General features: G+C 34.9%; 2 protein-coding genes across 3 annotated transcripts in view; both read left to right on the top strand.

Annotated features, from left to right (window-relative positions):
* N (neurogenic locus Notch protein) overlaps nt 1-7,060 on the top strand; it is a 181,889-nt gene extending 174,829 nt beyond the window's left edge. Inside the window, exons 29-33 of one of the 2 annotated variants that reach the window (XM_068772616.1) lie at nt 747-884; nt 1,891-2,005; nt 2,865-2,987; nt 3,654-3,761; nt 4,271-7,060. In XM_068772616.1, coding sequence (XP_068628717.1) covers nt 747-884; nt 1,891-2,005; nt 2,865-2,987; nt 3,654-3,761; nt 4,271-4,470 — 684 coding nt within the window. In that variant the 3' untranslated portion in view covers nt 4,471-7,060. The remainder of the gene's footprint in view (nt 1-746; nt 885-1,890; nt 2,006-2,864; nt 2,988-3,653; nt 3,762-4,270) is intronic. The other variant, XM_068772615.1, reaches the window with a different exon arrangement.
* A 1,971-nt stretch (nt 7,061-9,031) lies between these two features.
* Nucleotides 9,032-14,764, top strand: LOC137929831 (probable G-protein coupled receptor No18). Its single transcript, XM_068772940.1, has 5 exons — nt 9,032-9,266; nt 9,923-10,190; nt 11,707-11,854; nt 12,620-12,965; nt 14,577-14,764. The coding sequence occupies exons 1-5, from the start codon at nt 9,089-9,091 to the stop codon at nt 14,762-14,764; spliced, it is 1,128 nt and encodes a 375-aa protein (XP_068629041.1). The 5' UTR covers nt 9,032-9,088.
* Nucleotides 14,765-15,220: the final 456 nt, after the last annotated feature.

Raw genomic sequence — 15,220 nt, 5'->3', positions numbered from 1 at the left:
CTGCAAGACATTTCCTCTCCCAAAAAGTCGGTCCCTCTAGTGGGATCCCACCCACACCGCATATACCAGCTATTGGTCGCTCGAGAACCTTTTGGAACCCTAGTGTAGCTTTAAATTGAAGGACTCATAGGGAATTAAGGCACTCAAGTGGAATAAAACAACAAGGTAGACAGATGACCTTGTTAAATTCATCGGAAGAGTTTCAAAGATGCCTCTTCCAACCGGTACTAATAGTATCCTTTGAGGGAAACTTCCTACGACTCTTAACAGTATCGCCGGAAGTCTAGAAGGTAGACATCCTTAAAAGTGATCATCGGCCCTCTTCGCTATGTGGCTTGTCTATTGCCACTAACTTACCTAGTCAATCTAATATATAAAATTCTCGTGTCACGGTGTTCGAACTTGAACTCCTCCGAAACGGCTTGACTGATTTTTACCAAATTTTACATGCGTATTCAGTATGTCTGAGAATCGGCTACTATCTATTTTCCATACCCCTAAGTGATAAGGGTGGTCCACCCCTAAATTTTATCTTTAATTTTTTAGACAATTTTTTTGGTTTTTATTTTATTATGATACAGCATACAAAAATACATACAAACCTAAATTTTCACCCCTCTACGATCAACCCTAAACTTTAATTTTTTTTGCAAAACAACGTTTCTCGAGATCAGCTAGTAATAAGGTAAATGAATAATAGCATAGTTGGACATGTGTTTAACAATTTTTTTTTGTCTGTGGCGCAGGACTTGCCGTCGCCGTACGACGCGACGTCGCTGTACTCGAACGCTATGGCGCAGTTCCCCGGCATGGAGCAGCTTATCCAGCACAAGCAGCCGCCGAGCTATGAGGATTGCGTCAAGGTATCGTGTCTGCCCTACAAGGTATTTCACCGCAACAAGCTATTATAACCTTTATCCTCTATATCTTAAAGTCTATGTTCATTATTATATTAACTGATAGACAACCATTGCAAGCCATAGGCATTTGTCTCCCTCTCTCTCTTTCTCTCTCTCTCTCTTTCTCTCTCTCTCTCTCTCTGCCTGTAGCCATCGGCTTCCCGCGACCTTGACTATATCTTCGGTCCACTAAAAGGAGACCAGACTCACTCTGCATAAACTGGCTCATATTTGCTACTTATAAACAAACAAAACATCGAAATTTAATAATACAATTCATACATCATAAAAAATAATTTACTTTTCTATCTCTTTCCCGAGTATCTATATAATGGCTTTATTTATTTTCTGTTAATATTATAAATTAATGTTATGTAAACCTTTATTTTGAAGACTATGGACACGCATGCGCAGTGTATAACGTTCTCCCACAAGGCGCATTTAGCCAACCGATTCTCTTGAAAATCTATGGGCGAGGCCCTATGTCCATCAGTGGACGTGTTAAGGTTGAAATGATGAATGATGATGATGTAAAGTTCCACAATATATATACCTTGCGTTTCTTAAAATAAAAGTGTATTATTATTATTAAAGACTCGTTTACACGATGGATATTAAAATGTACACAATTTAAAAAAAAAAATCAGTTGTTGAGTTTCATGCCAGTATTCTCTTTTAAAAATAATCGAACACCAAAAAGCACATGTAAATGCCTATTTGAATTGAGATATTTCAAATTGAATCGAATAAAACTAAGTCATTAAGTTATAAATCCGAAAAGTAGAAATAGTTCATTCTTAACTTCTCTTATTATCTAGTTATCGTCATTTATGAATAGAAGGAATTAAATTTTGAAAATCAGTGTAAATATAACCAAAATGTGATTTAAGTCTCTTGAATAATAAAAGAATTTTGAGGAAATTTCTTTATTTGACATCAGCCTATGTACATACTCCTTAATGTTCATGAATATTTATTTGTATTGTTACAGACGGGTCAGACGCTGCAGTACGGCGGCGGCGCGCTGGGCGCCTCCCTGTCGCCGCCCTACTCCAACCATTCGCCCACGCACAGCAACCACACCACCTCGCCCCACGCGTACATAGGTAATTTCACAAATCATTCACTAGTGACAACCCTAATAGGGTTCTCTTAAAAACACATTCATAACCTAGATAATAAAGTCCCTTAATGCCGAACAACGCAAATTGGAAAAAGTTTTTTGAGGCGACAGTTATGTTAGCTAAATACTAGCATCCGATTAAGTCCAGTTACGGCCTTTTCAAACACTTTAGAATGATAAATAGTTTTAGCCCCCCTCCTCCCGCTCCTTTTGTGGGCTTTATCTTAAAGCTACAACAAGGTCTTTTATGATAATTGATTTTTCATCATTTTCATCATACTTTTTTATTCGTATTCTCTTCTCCCGTCCTTCACAATCTCTGCCACTATATCATCTTTCAGTCTTCACATTATCTTCTATTCTCTTTCCTTTTGTTCACAATCCTTACATAAATTGCATCTCTTCCTTTGCCTCGTTCCTTGATAGCACAGTTGTTGTTTACGTTTTATTTATATTTTTTGTTAATAACTTTGGAAAATATGGCGGTGTCCTTTATCTCCCATGAGGTAGGCAACACTGCGTCTTTCTAGCCTATTTTTGACTTTTATTTCTCACTCCTATCTTTCTTACACGAATTTGGGATAAACAGATATTATCGACGAGTATTAGTAAATAGCCACCCAAGCCAAAATTTCTTTTGCGGATTCAAAGGAAGCTTCGCCTTCGTTACCTTAAAAGAACTTGTAATGTACATGCTCTCTGCGCCCTGTCCTCTTGAACTTGCGGAAATTACAAATGCATAATCTTTATAACAACATATACATTGAAATAATCTTAGTATATTGATGATTTTATAAATATGTTAAAAAACCATATACAAGACACCTTAATCTGTTCCACAGGGTCACCATCGCCTGGTAAATCGCGGCCGTCATTGCCGACCTCCCCGGCGCATATGGCAGCATTGCGTCACTCCCACCAGCACCAGCTGGACGCCGCCACCTACTCTGCATTAGCGCACCTTAGTAAGTAAACTATCACTTTTATTATATCAATATATTTACATAGAGGGCGAATATATATATATATATATATATATATATATATATATATGTATGTATATATATAGAAAATAGTAAACGTACGGTATAGACTTTTCAAATATATTATACTTTTAGAAATAAAAAAATAGCTTAATGATAATAAAGTAAGATAAAGCATTTCAAAAATTAGAATTGTTATATATTAAAATTAATTATTGTTTATTATCTGTCTCTACATATTTTGTGCTGATATAATTTATTGACCTCTCGTATTCCAATACAATTAATAAACCACTATAACATACTATATATAAATTTTTACATCCATTTTGGTGCTATGCCCCATCTCCTCTCTAAAAATTACATAATAATTTAACTAAAATTTATGGAATAAACTCGTGTCGAGTTCACTTTCAAATTGTCTCCCTTTACAATCAAATTGCCTCCCTGTTGGCGTGGGCCTGAAGTTGGAAACACTGCATTAGAGTAATCACTTTATACGCTCAACTTTTTGCGGACGAGTCTATGTATATATAGGTCGAAACTATCCAGTGTTTGTTGTAGGTCCAAAAATATCTTTGCAGTTTAGCAAATATAAATTGTATAGAGGAATGTATAAAACAATAAAACATTGTTTTCTATCACCAGGTGCGAATGGGCAGCACAATGCACAACTTCAAGCGGTTATGACACACGCGGCTGCTCTTGGACAGGTCCAGGGGGCGCAGCATCCAGCTCTCACCAACATGATATCTGGTTAGTACTACAAATATTATATATATATGATCTAATAATGTTGTCGGTGGTGACATAAGGGTCCGGGACATGGTGATTTCCTATGAGCTCTAGGTCACCGAAAGAGTAATAGAGAAGGAGGGAGTTTCGCTGCGAGATTGAATCAGGAATGAGTGGGATCCGCAGAAAAACCAAGATCACCGAAGTATCTCGAAGAATTGCTCTAATCTGCTGAATCTGCCACCGATGGCCTTTGGGGCTGAAAGGTTATCGAGTTTCGTTCACAAACCGGTACACACGGCGTGGGTAGTCCACCCATCGGGCATCGTGACGATCTTTGGTGGATGAATATGCCTTACATTGGGCGTCCCTCGACTGAAAAGTCCAATGTGTGGACTGATAACATTGTACAAGCGTTGTACAACGTTGTACAAACGACGAAACGCAAGCGAATTCTTAGAACTACACCGATAATCTTTGGTCTCAAATCTCATATCAAATATGGGCTAATAATAATAATTTATTTACAGGAATAGGTCTTTATGGAAGTTGGGGTATAGGAGACACGTTCCCAACGCCTTCGCCAGAGTCCCCTGACCAGTGGTCGACGCCGTCACCGCAGACGCCGCTCACGCAGTCCCCGCACTCCGACTGGTCGGACCGCGCGGCCCTCTCGCCCAACGACATGCAGCAGACCAACAAGGGAGCTACTGAAGCCATTTATATATAAACGCCAATGTAAATCCACTATCCACGCTCAGAGCGTGCGACTATAGCCTTTATGTACTCGGTCATAAGACTGATAATCGTTTTAAAATGTTAAACGCAATTATAACAACTGTTTCATGTACATTTGATGTTCGTAATATACTTTGTTAATTTGATTTGAAATCAAATCACAATATACTTTGAATTACGTCAATGAGATAGAATTGGTGCGTATTGTAACAAAGGTGTCGTTGTTAAGGTACTAAATTGCCTACTAGGTACTAATAGCGAAATATGACTTAGCTCTTGTCTTTATGTTGATATTGACATGATATTAAAACGAAGACGTATCCTGTATGCTCGAATGCAAATAATCTCAAGGTGCTAGGCGGTATAGGTTAGTAGACTGATTTGAACGGCCATGACACGTGTAGACATTATTGTTAGCACTGGAGAGTATTGTATTTATTGACTCCCAATTGCTATAGTGTGAATGTACCCTTATTCTGTGTTAAAAGCATATTGACATATCAAATGAAATAAATACGTTAATGTTTTTACTGCTGATGTAAATGTGTTCTAAATTTAAAATATCAAACATGCGTTCGGATACGCGATCCCTAAATAAAATTTAAAATATCGTGATTGTCAAACCAATATAAAATATCGTGATTGTCAAACCAATATAAAATATAACTTTGATTTTAAAAAATATTATCATAATTTAATGTAAATATTTTTTGTAGCCAGCATTTTTAATAAAAAATTGATTATTATAATAGTAACACTCAAAATTTGGAAATTTAAGTCGCATATAGCATATATTTGTTTGACAGTTATGATATACAGATAATAATAGCACAAATATTTTAAAATTATTGTTCGTGATGTGTGTGTGGTTATTTTTACTCCATGAATATTTTTAATTTGTATCATTGACAATATCAATGACATCGTCAGATACTTTTTGTATTTTTTTTATACGCGTATTTAAAAGATATTGTAATCACTGAAATACAGCCTCGAAATACGAATCGGAAACGAATTGTTTTGTTGTTGAATTTTTTTTAATTATTATTAACTTGTTTATATGAAGATGTGTTTTGAATCATTTAACTCTAACAGGAGGCCTGTGTATTACGCATTTGAGATTGTTTTTAGTAGCCATGTGAGCGGATATTATTTATGTGTGATTCTTTAGCGTCTAAAACTCTGTACTCTAGTGTATGTACATCTTTTTTTATTTCTAAGACAGATTCTCTAGTTTTTAGTCTCCTTAGAAACTGAGATTGACGCCTGACATAGTCAATTAATTCCTAATTTTGTTTCAGTGATAATAATATATTTAATAAAAATATTTAAAAAAAATGTGTAACTTTTAATTCACACATGGCGTCAATCTCAGTTTGAGTAGGTTATAAGGTAATTTCTTCCGCTTGTATGAACCATTCCAATTGTACTTCCAAACTTATTTTGTGGCGGGAAAATGTGTTAAAAAATTTTATTCGTTCTATTTTCGACTTTAAAATTATTCAATGTTCTTTTTTTTAATTTAAACACAACCGCCACGTTTTCTCCCCAGTATTGTTTAAATGGGTATGTTTGTACATTTAAGATCTCATCATTCCATTTTTTCGCTTTAAATAAAAAAAAGTAAATGTTTGGGACCATACTCTGCTCAATTTGTTACAAAAAATATTCCATGTTTTTATTTTAAATTGTATTATATTATTGCTAAGTGAGTTTTTAAAACTTTCGACGCCGATGACCCGCGTCTGTGTTGTAAATATTAAATTGTATCTTCTTTTAAAATTAAAAAAAGAAAAGATATTTAACGAGTCCGAACTTGACGACATGATCTTCGTAGTTTAATTTAGTTTTTAGCATGAATTATATTTTTTGTCTGTGTCATTATTATGTGCCAATGAGCAAAGTTCAATCTAATGGAATTAGCAAGTTTTTTTTTGTTTAATTATCTCAAATTTCTCCGCTGGTTATGAATTGTTTTTTTTTTTTCAATAACTGTATTAATTTTAAGTAGGTTACAATAAGCGAAATGTGCTTCCTTCAAATGCATTCTATGAATATTGTAAGGTTAAACTGTAATTATGTTTAATGGAATTGTTTTTAAACAGTGTATTTGAATTTTAAAGTACAAAATAAATTTCAACTCAACCGTCCTGACTTTGTACGAATATTTATCTGAAAAACAACCAAATTTTATCACAATTTTTATCCCTATTTCAATTTTGACATGTTTAAATACGTAATTTTTATATTGAGTACAAATTCAGGACAATTTTTGAAATATAGAATCAATTTTGGCACATGAGAAACTTGTAATAAGTGTAAAGCAGGGCACAAAACTTGTTAAGATGGACCCTAGGGTCTCCATCTCTGGCGTGCCTTCGACTTAGCTGTAAGTGTAGGGACAATGTAATTTAAAGAAAAATACATTTCATTAGTGTTAAGTGTAAGGTACATTGTAAGCGCTTGTAAATACATTTTATTATTATTATTTTTATGAAATGCATTTCTTTGTAAGAATCTAAAGTTTGAGGAAAATTAATTTTTTCTAATTAAATTTCCTGTAAGTGACAATAAAGGAGTAAATTTAAGACAAGTTTTTTATTACTTTACCTATTATTTTTATAAAGTAACTTTCGCCTATCGGATGTTTGAGCTTGAAATTATTTCGTTTTTTCTCGAACATTCGAGAATATTCATACGGTGAATTTTCGACAGAAGTGGTCTATGCTTGTTATGGTATACAACACAATTTCTCAAAACTTATAGAAACGTCATTACAAATTGATTACTTATATCGTCAACTTATTTTAATCGTTAAATATATAACATTCTAAAACACAACAAATTCTGACATTTTTCGAAAAACAATCTGTTTCAACGGCCGCGTCAGCTGTCATTATTTAAAACACCGTTTACGGAGTATGTAACATAACAAAATCTAACATGTGGTCGCTATTTACAAAGAATGCTACATAAAACTGAATAAAATAAGTAATTAAATAAATTGACATTTATGAAAAAAAAAATTCTTTACATGTATCATTAAAAATTTAGTGTAACATCCATAAATAAGCTAACCTAAGATCATCAAAATTCCAACATTATTTAATTATTGGAAATTTTCTCGCTATTACTGAGTTTTTTTTTTAATCGAAGTGACAATGACAATGAGCCTATAGGCACTACTTGACTACCCACGGATAAATATTTTGAGACCATATTATTGTTATACCTTCAAATAAAATAAACGTTTGCAATTAGATGACAAATAACAAGTTTGCGACGTGTTGAGTGAAATAAATAAAAACATTGTTATACGTTTAATGATCCAGTGCCATACATTAGTGAGTAATTTTGTAAATATTTAACATAGAAATTTGAAAGTAAGGTAAGTAGTAGTCTCATATTAAAACGCAGGATCTTAGCTAAACGCAACTGAATTTATCTTTTCATTTCAATTGCTACGATGTATAATTAAAAAATACATTTTGCACCTTACATATTGTGAATATATTTTGAAAATCACAATACGTTAGATGTGATTGTTAATAAAATAACTGATGTTCACTGATATTAACAATTACCTAGTAAATAGACCAATGAACGCAGTTAATACCCAAAACAAACTTTTGTTAAGATAGATAACTCGTTGCTTATTTTACTCATAAAACATTTCTGCTATATTATTCAAAATAAGCACAAATTTCTCTTCCCAGGAATGATATGAAATAAATAAAATACGATTGTCTGTTCATATTATTAAAATAACCGTGATAACTTTTTACTATATGCATATATACGGTATATATAAAAAAATTACATTTTTGTCTGCCTATCAGTTTGTTTCGGCTAAACTCTGAAATGGCTGGACCGATTTTAACGAGACTTGTACTGACAGGTAGCTTATGTAATAAGAAGTGACTTAGGCGACTTTTATTTTAGAAAAAATCTTTAACGAAAAAAAACAAAAAAAAACTTAATAATTATTTTGTTAAATTCCAATCGGACGAAGGGGGTAAAGCTAGTGAAGAAATAAAACAAAATATTTACTCTTTTTTTCTTTACAAAATCGATGCTCTAATAATCTTTGAATATACGTTTTATCAGCGTAATCAAAGGAAACGAAAAATGAAATTAACGACCTAATTTAAAGTTTTAATTATGGATAGGCAAGACATTTAACCTATGTCTCGCCTGATGTTAAACGATGACGAGTTCTTCTATGTAATATAATTGTAGAGAAAAAGAAAAATATTCGCTCTTGACTTGAAGACTCTAAAGTTCTTTCTTTCCTAAGGTTGTTCTTTATCTTGGCTGTTTATTAAAAAAGTAGTATCAAAACGCTTAGCGCGGGTTGAATGGATTCTTACCGGATGGATCTAAATCCTTGCGTTTTGTTGTCTGTTGGAAGAACGAACATTGGGGAATTAATTGATGTAACTCCGACGCAATCATACTATTTCATCACAAGCGCTGAAGACTTCGCTATGAATGTCTAAGTGTACCATGTTAATACCATTTTATGTCTAATTCTAATATTCTGCTAGTGAACAGTGAGTGGAATAACCCATGGCGACGTCACCGTCCTATGGTGCCTCGTCGCCGCGGTGATGTTTGTTATCACTGTTACAACGGTGGTCGCTAACCTCGTGGTGATAATAGCGCTTTGGCGAGTCAAGCGCGCGCCCGTGCACTACCCCATGACAAGTTTGGTGATCGCCGACCTCCTGCTAGGAGTGACCGTGATGCCAATTGCAATGGGGAGAGAGATGTTCGTATTTCAATTAAGTACGTATACATTTAAATTTGTTGTAATAATAAGTTAAGATTCTTACGGTCGTCTTAAATCTCATAAAAATCACTGAATCACACACATGTGCATTAATTATGTAGGATTGCCACTGCTCACAAACAAGTTTCCAAATCATGGGTAGCAGCAGCGTCTGCGTACTATAATACAACACTGCGAATGCCAATCCGTCTGCCAAACGTGGCAATTATGGTATATCACACCATAGATATCTTTGGGGGAGGGGGGGGATTTGCCTTGCCGCAGGCGTCTTCAGGCTGAAACGACGAAGAATATATGATTGATCTAATTTTTTAATTTCATCATCATGTAAAAGTCATCATCACCTATGGGATGGTCATGTCCAACAGTGAAAGTACTTCGGCTAAAATGATGACGAGCCTATTTATTTTAAGGTTTAAAGCGAATCCATCTTACGACGACACATCATTGTTTCTTAACAACGCTAATTTTTATCTTCACAGTTGTACTAGTCTTCAAGATTATAGTCTATATTCTGGTCTCAGTTTTGATTATGATTGTTTTATAGTTTATTTGTCAAATTTCGCATTTCATTGACACACGATTACTTATTGGTAGCACTATATTCGTTTTTTATTTAATCTAATTTTTATTATTCTCACAAATGTTTCAGATGTGTACTTGTGTTCGTTCTGGCGTACGATGGATGTGCTGTGTTGCACGGCTTCTATCTTGTCTCTGTGCGCGCTGGGCTGGGAAAGGTGGTCCGCTATTACTGCACCCTTAAGCCTGCACAGACGGGTCCGGATCGCCAAACGGCTGGCGTGGTCTGTGTGGCCGATAGCTACGCTGGTTGCCTTCCCGACGGTCATCATACCCTCACCATATCACCATCACCCTTTGAAGCTGGTGAAGGCTTGTACAATCAACACTAACATTCGGTATGTGATCATAATCAGTCGTCATTACATAAGCCATAAGACGTCGAAATTTTTTCAAAAATATCTGACAGGTACGGTTGGAAGTGGCTTGCATCCAAAATCTTCGGATGAGCTAAACAAATATTTAATGGAATTAGGCGTTTTTTTGCGGAAGTCCATCCTAAGTAAGAAAAGGACCAATATTTAGCCACTTCCGCACATGCAGTGGTAGTCGTACAACAAAGTGCACCGCCCGCCAGCCCGCTAAGTGAGAGTGAGGCTCACTCTGTGTTTGGCACTAATCGGTATAACATAATTCCTGAAGATGCCCCGTGGAAAAGTGAAACACGTGTTGAGTGATTTAACGCAGTCGCCGTAGCAGTTGTGTAATTCGCATTGTTTGCCGAATGCACATTTATCAGTGGGCTGGCAGGCGGTGCACTTTGTTGCACGACTACCACTGCATGTGCGGAAGTGGTTAAATATTGGTCCTTTTCTTACTGAGCTTAACAAAGTTGCCTATCCACATTGTGAATGGATTTCCAGATTTCCGAACCTATAAGGCTCAAAGTCCATATGTTCTCTACGTTATATGGCGTGCCCTCTGTCATTTTGTGATTTCATTTCGTTCGTCTACAAATATTCTCTAACTAACTCTAGCTAACAAAAACATAGCTTAAGCAACTGTGAGGTTTCCAATGAGACCAAGATTGAAAGACCCTTTCGACGTCGTAAGCTTTCTCTGCTAAACAAAACACAATAGTCATAGACTTTCAATTTTAGGCACTAGGCGTATTGGACGAGAAACTTTCGTAGGTATGCGATGTACTTCACTAATTCAGCTAAGTTTTGTAATGTTCTCATTAAGGATTGGGGAAGGTTATATGGAAAAATTTCGCGGTAGATAATATTAATAACACTTTATTTTTGTCCCAGACAAACTTCTTATTTGTCGCTTTAAATCATTTGATGTTAAACAAAAATAAAACAGGAGGCGTAGTGTTTAATCGTACAAAAAATGTCATTATCCATAAAGCATAACCATTTATAATCATGATTTCAGCCGCAAGACGTTCACAGCTGGACAAATGCTTTTCCAATATATTTATAAACAGATCGGGAAAAAGATTAGGCTTAAATTCAATGTCATCGGTCCGCTTTTCTCTCTATGAATTTATAAATACATTATAAGGATGAAGTATAAATTGAACGAATATAATATTTTTTTTGTAAGCTGCTTGGTTTCGGTTAAAGTTGATGCTGTTAGCCCAGGGACTTTTACAGCTTCATCGGAACTGAGTTCACGGAGCGGAAGGGTCTGTGAACTTAAAAATAAAACAGAAGCTGGAAGCATTCCAGTTGTACGATGATGTTCGCACGTAGTAAACCGCTCTACCCGAGTAGAGCTGTCTAGTGTTGATGTTGTTTTTTGCAAGGATTCTTTTTTAATTACGAGATTGAAATATGTTTAATATTTTACCTATTCACCTGCGTAATGAAAAACGTAAATAAAAAGAAGTAATTTGTTTCTTATCAGGTACGTCTTCTTCAGCGTCGTATTCTCTTTCTTCGTGCCGGCTGCCGTGATGCTGGTGCTTTATGCTCGAATTATCCACGCTCTGGCCGCCGCGCCTCCCATCCGAGCGCATCGTGGACGCACACCTGTGAACGATCCTCAACCTACGGTATCTTTTATTGTTTTCTGTTATGGTCACTGTTTAACTTCCGTTCTGCTTATAATAACAATAATCATTAACGAAATTTTTGAGACCTTGGCTTTGGAAGTAATGTTACATGTGTAACAAAAGTCTTTTCCATTTTAATCTACATTAATAAGTTTTAGAGTAAAGAAAAGACTATATAAATTATTATTTCTAGAATCTTTAATTCTGTTCTTTCTACTTCTTTTCTTTCTAGAATCTTTAATTATATAGATTCTAGAAAGAATAGAAGTAGAAAGACTAGAAAAGTAAAGGCTTAGTACACAGCACAGATCTCGATGTCGATAAAATGATATCTATTTACCTCTACTAAGGTTTAACGCTCGATAAAGCCGATCTATAGTTGCTTCATTACCATTTATATTTTTGTATTGGTCGGTGCAATGTATATAAATAAGAAGGCTAAACTAATTAGACTGGGTGTTTTCTCTCATTATTCAAGTAGTAGCAAGACCTGCAATTACAAATTAAATTCCTTATCATAGTATCATTTCTCTATCTAGTATATATTTAATCATCTTTCTCTATTTAAATCAACTTTGTTAACATTTTTTTTATAAAAAGAAATACATTTATAGATTAGACTCACTTTCAAAAACCATACACGTTTGTAATATTTAATATTCGTCTTTCATCATATAGTATTGTTTTAATCTATGCATGCTTTGCTATATTATCATAGTTATATAGATATACTAATACTATACACTTGACTTTTATTTTATATAGGAACCTGTACCAAGCGGTTCGCAAGCAACAACATCTGCAGCCGTTCAAGCAGTTCCTGCCCAAGCATCGGAATCTTTGCAAGCTGGACCATCATCAGTGGTTGCAACAGCAACACAAGGCGCATCATCTGTCGCCTTGCAATCAGCTGCATCACTTGGAGTGGCAACGGCGACGTCCCAAGTTCTGAAAATCGATGCAGATGTAACACCCCATTGCGTGTCTCATGTTGAGTCCGCCGCATGTCTTTCTATAGAAGCAGCCACGGCTTCGTCACCACCAGTCGCAGAAGTGCCATCGCGAAGTGCTTCGATGCGTATACAAGAGGATGTGTTGACCCAGGATACGCGTAACGTTTCGACACCGACCCAATTAACAATGTAAGCTTCATTTTACTTTCTTATGTTTTAGCTTAAATATATTCGATATATAAAAGCGGCGTATGTAGGCCTCCCATAAACGACCGACGACACAATCAAGGTCACGAATCGCTTGATGGGCAGCGCAGGATCGGTTCGGCGATATTTTGAAGGTTGATGATGACCATATTTAACAGAGTGTTTAACTATTAACTGTCTAGTTATTTATTTAGATCGACTAGCGATAGTTTACAAAAATGTTATAATCAAATGTATATTTGGCATAAAATCAAAGATTATCAGTACTATCATTATATGTGGATAAATTCATCCAATTTTGTCATAAAAAATTATATAAATCCGATATTTAAACAATGTCATTAAGACCTGTTGAAAGCGGCACTTCGCTTCTTACGACTGTAATAAGGTCGTCTGTTTACCTGGTGAATTGATGTCTCACGATGTGTTAAATAATATTATATATAAGTAATAAATTATTTATTAATTTTACATAGTTATTGTTACATAAATGTGAAAACGTATAAATGTCAAATTGTTTCTGTTTTCTTATAATCATCAAAGTATATGTATGTTAGATGTTGGTACTTTAATGAATAAATTGTGGGTTTGGTCCTAGGTTCTAAGCTTAGTCCATATTTATACTGATATAAAACTAGGAAAACAATGTTCAACCAATAAAAATCGTCAGCCATTCACGAGTTGAGAAAATTTGTAAAGCGCCCTCTTTCGCCCGATGTATGCAAAGAATTATATTTCTGTTGAATTCCTCTTTTCGATGCATTAATAATGAAGCTTCGACAAAATAAATGTTCATTGATTGACAGTTAATATTGTTAAGGTCATCGGAACATAGGACGATAAACGACAATCGTACAAACTACGCCTGAAATAATGATGAAATAGTAAATAATAAATGTAATATATCATAAATCTTTCAAAACCGTTCATTGACGGGAATTCCCGGATATTAAGTCTGATATTAACTGTCAAAACTCTTAAGTCTATGGCATCTATGACACGTTTATTTTTATTTTTTAAACACAGACTATACAGGATGTTAATTTATTTTTTCTTTAGGGATGCTATATCTGTTCGCCAGCAACGCGCCACGCGTACCATAGTGATGCTGATGGCACTGTTCTTATTGTGCTGGACTCCATTCTTTATCATATTGCCAGTCGGTAAGAATTTTTTCCTATTTTATACTCTTTTAGGCAATTTTTATTTATATTTAACGGCCATATGTTCTGCCTTTTGTGGCCACTGGCAGTTTTATATGTCAATTCACTTTGCTAGGACATTTACTTCGCCTATAGACGGTAGGTTGGAAAAACGCATTGTATATATAATTGAATATATACACGGTTATGTGGACTCGTATAAAATGCTATTATTAAAAAGTAATTATTAAGGTTGGATACATATCTGTTAATCTTATGTTTGGTATAAATGAAGACACGTAAACGGTACAAAGAAAATACATATGTCGCTCGAATCACACGAGCGTTTGATTCGGAGTTAGGAAATGTATATCTCGTAATTTGTAAATTAATAATAACCCTAATAATCTGATTTTTCAGACTCATTGTGCGACTGCGTGTGGGGCTGGGTGTTTAGATGTTGCACGTGGCTGGGATACATGAATTCGGCGCTCAATCCCATGGTGTATGCGATCGCATCTCACAGCGTACGCCGCGCGCTGAGACATTCTTTCGCCAGCACAATCCAGAACAGTGAAATTCCGATGACATCAATTGCAAAAAGGTAAAAGTTAAGCTGATGATCACCGTGTATGATATGTGTACCCAGCTTTTCCTAGGAGACGAATAAAAGATGTTTCCTCTAAATGTGGTTCCGTTGTGAAACATCTTTCATAGAGCTGCGATTATCTAAGAAGGTACATCGTAGGTTTAAGTCGACGCCGTGAGTTTCGTATTAAATTAACCTGTAAAATATTTGCGAAGTTTAAAAAAATAATAATTTTTTTTATCAAAAATAGTAAGATACGTGACAATTACAAGAAATAAAAATAAACTCGTAACTAAACCTAAATTTCCTCTTTAAATCTGGGTGTACGGATAAACAAAAAAACTTCATAAGATATCTTAGACCTTTCTTTTTTAGTATTATATCTAAAATTAAAAACAGTATTTTATTAAAAGTTTTTGGTTGATCGAAATGCGTGGAACTAGATTTGTTGATTCATTTATATGATTAATATTAT

The sequence above is a fragment of the Battus philenor genome, unplaced genomic scaffold (assembly GCF_028537555.1).
Source record: "Battus philenor isolate CCGP_79_NKW_IND1 unplaced genomic scaffold, ilBatPhil1.0.hap1 SCAF_5, whole genome shotgun sequence".
NCBI classification, from domain to species: domain Eukaryota; kingdom Metazoa; phylum Arthropoda; class Insecta; order Lepidoptera; family Papilionidae; genus Battus; species Battus philenor.
The sequence above is the reverse complement of the archived record's forward strand: the minus strand, read 5'-3'. Positions and strand labels throughout refer to the sequence as shown.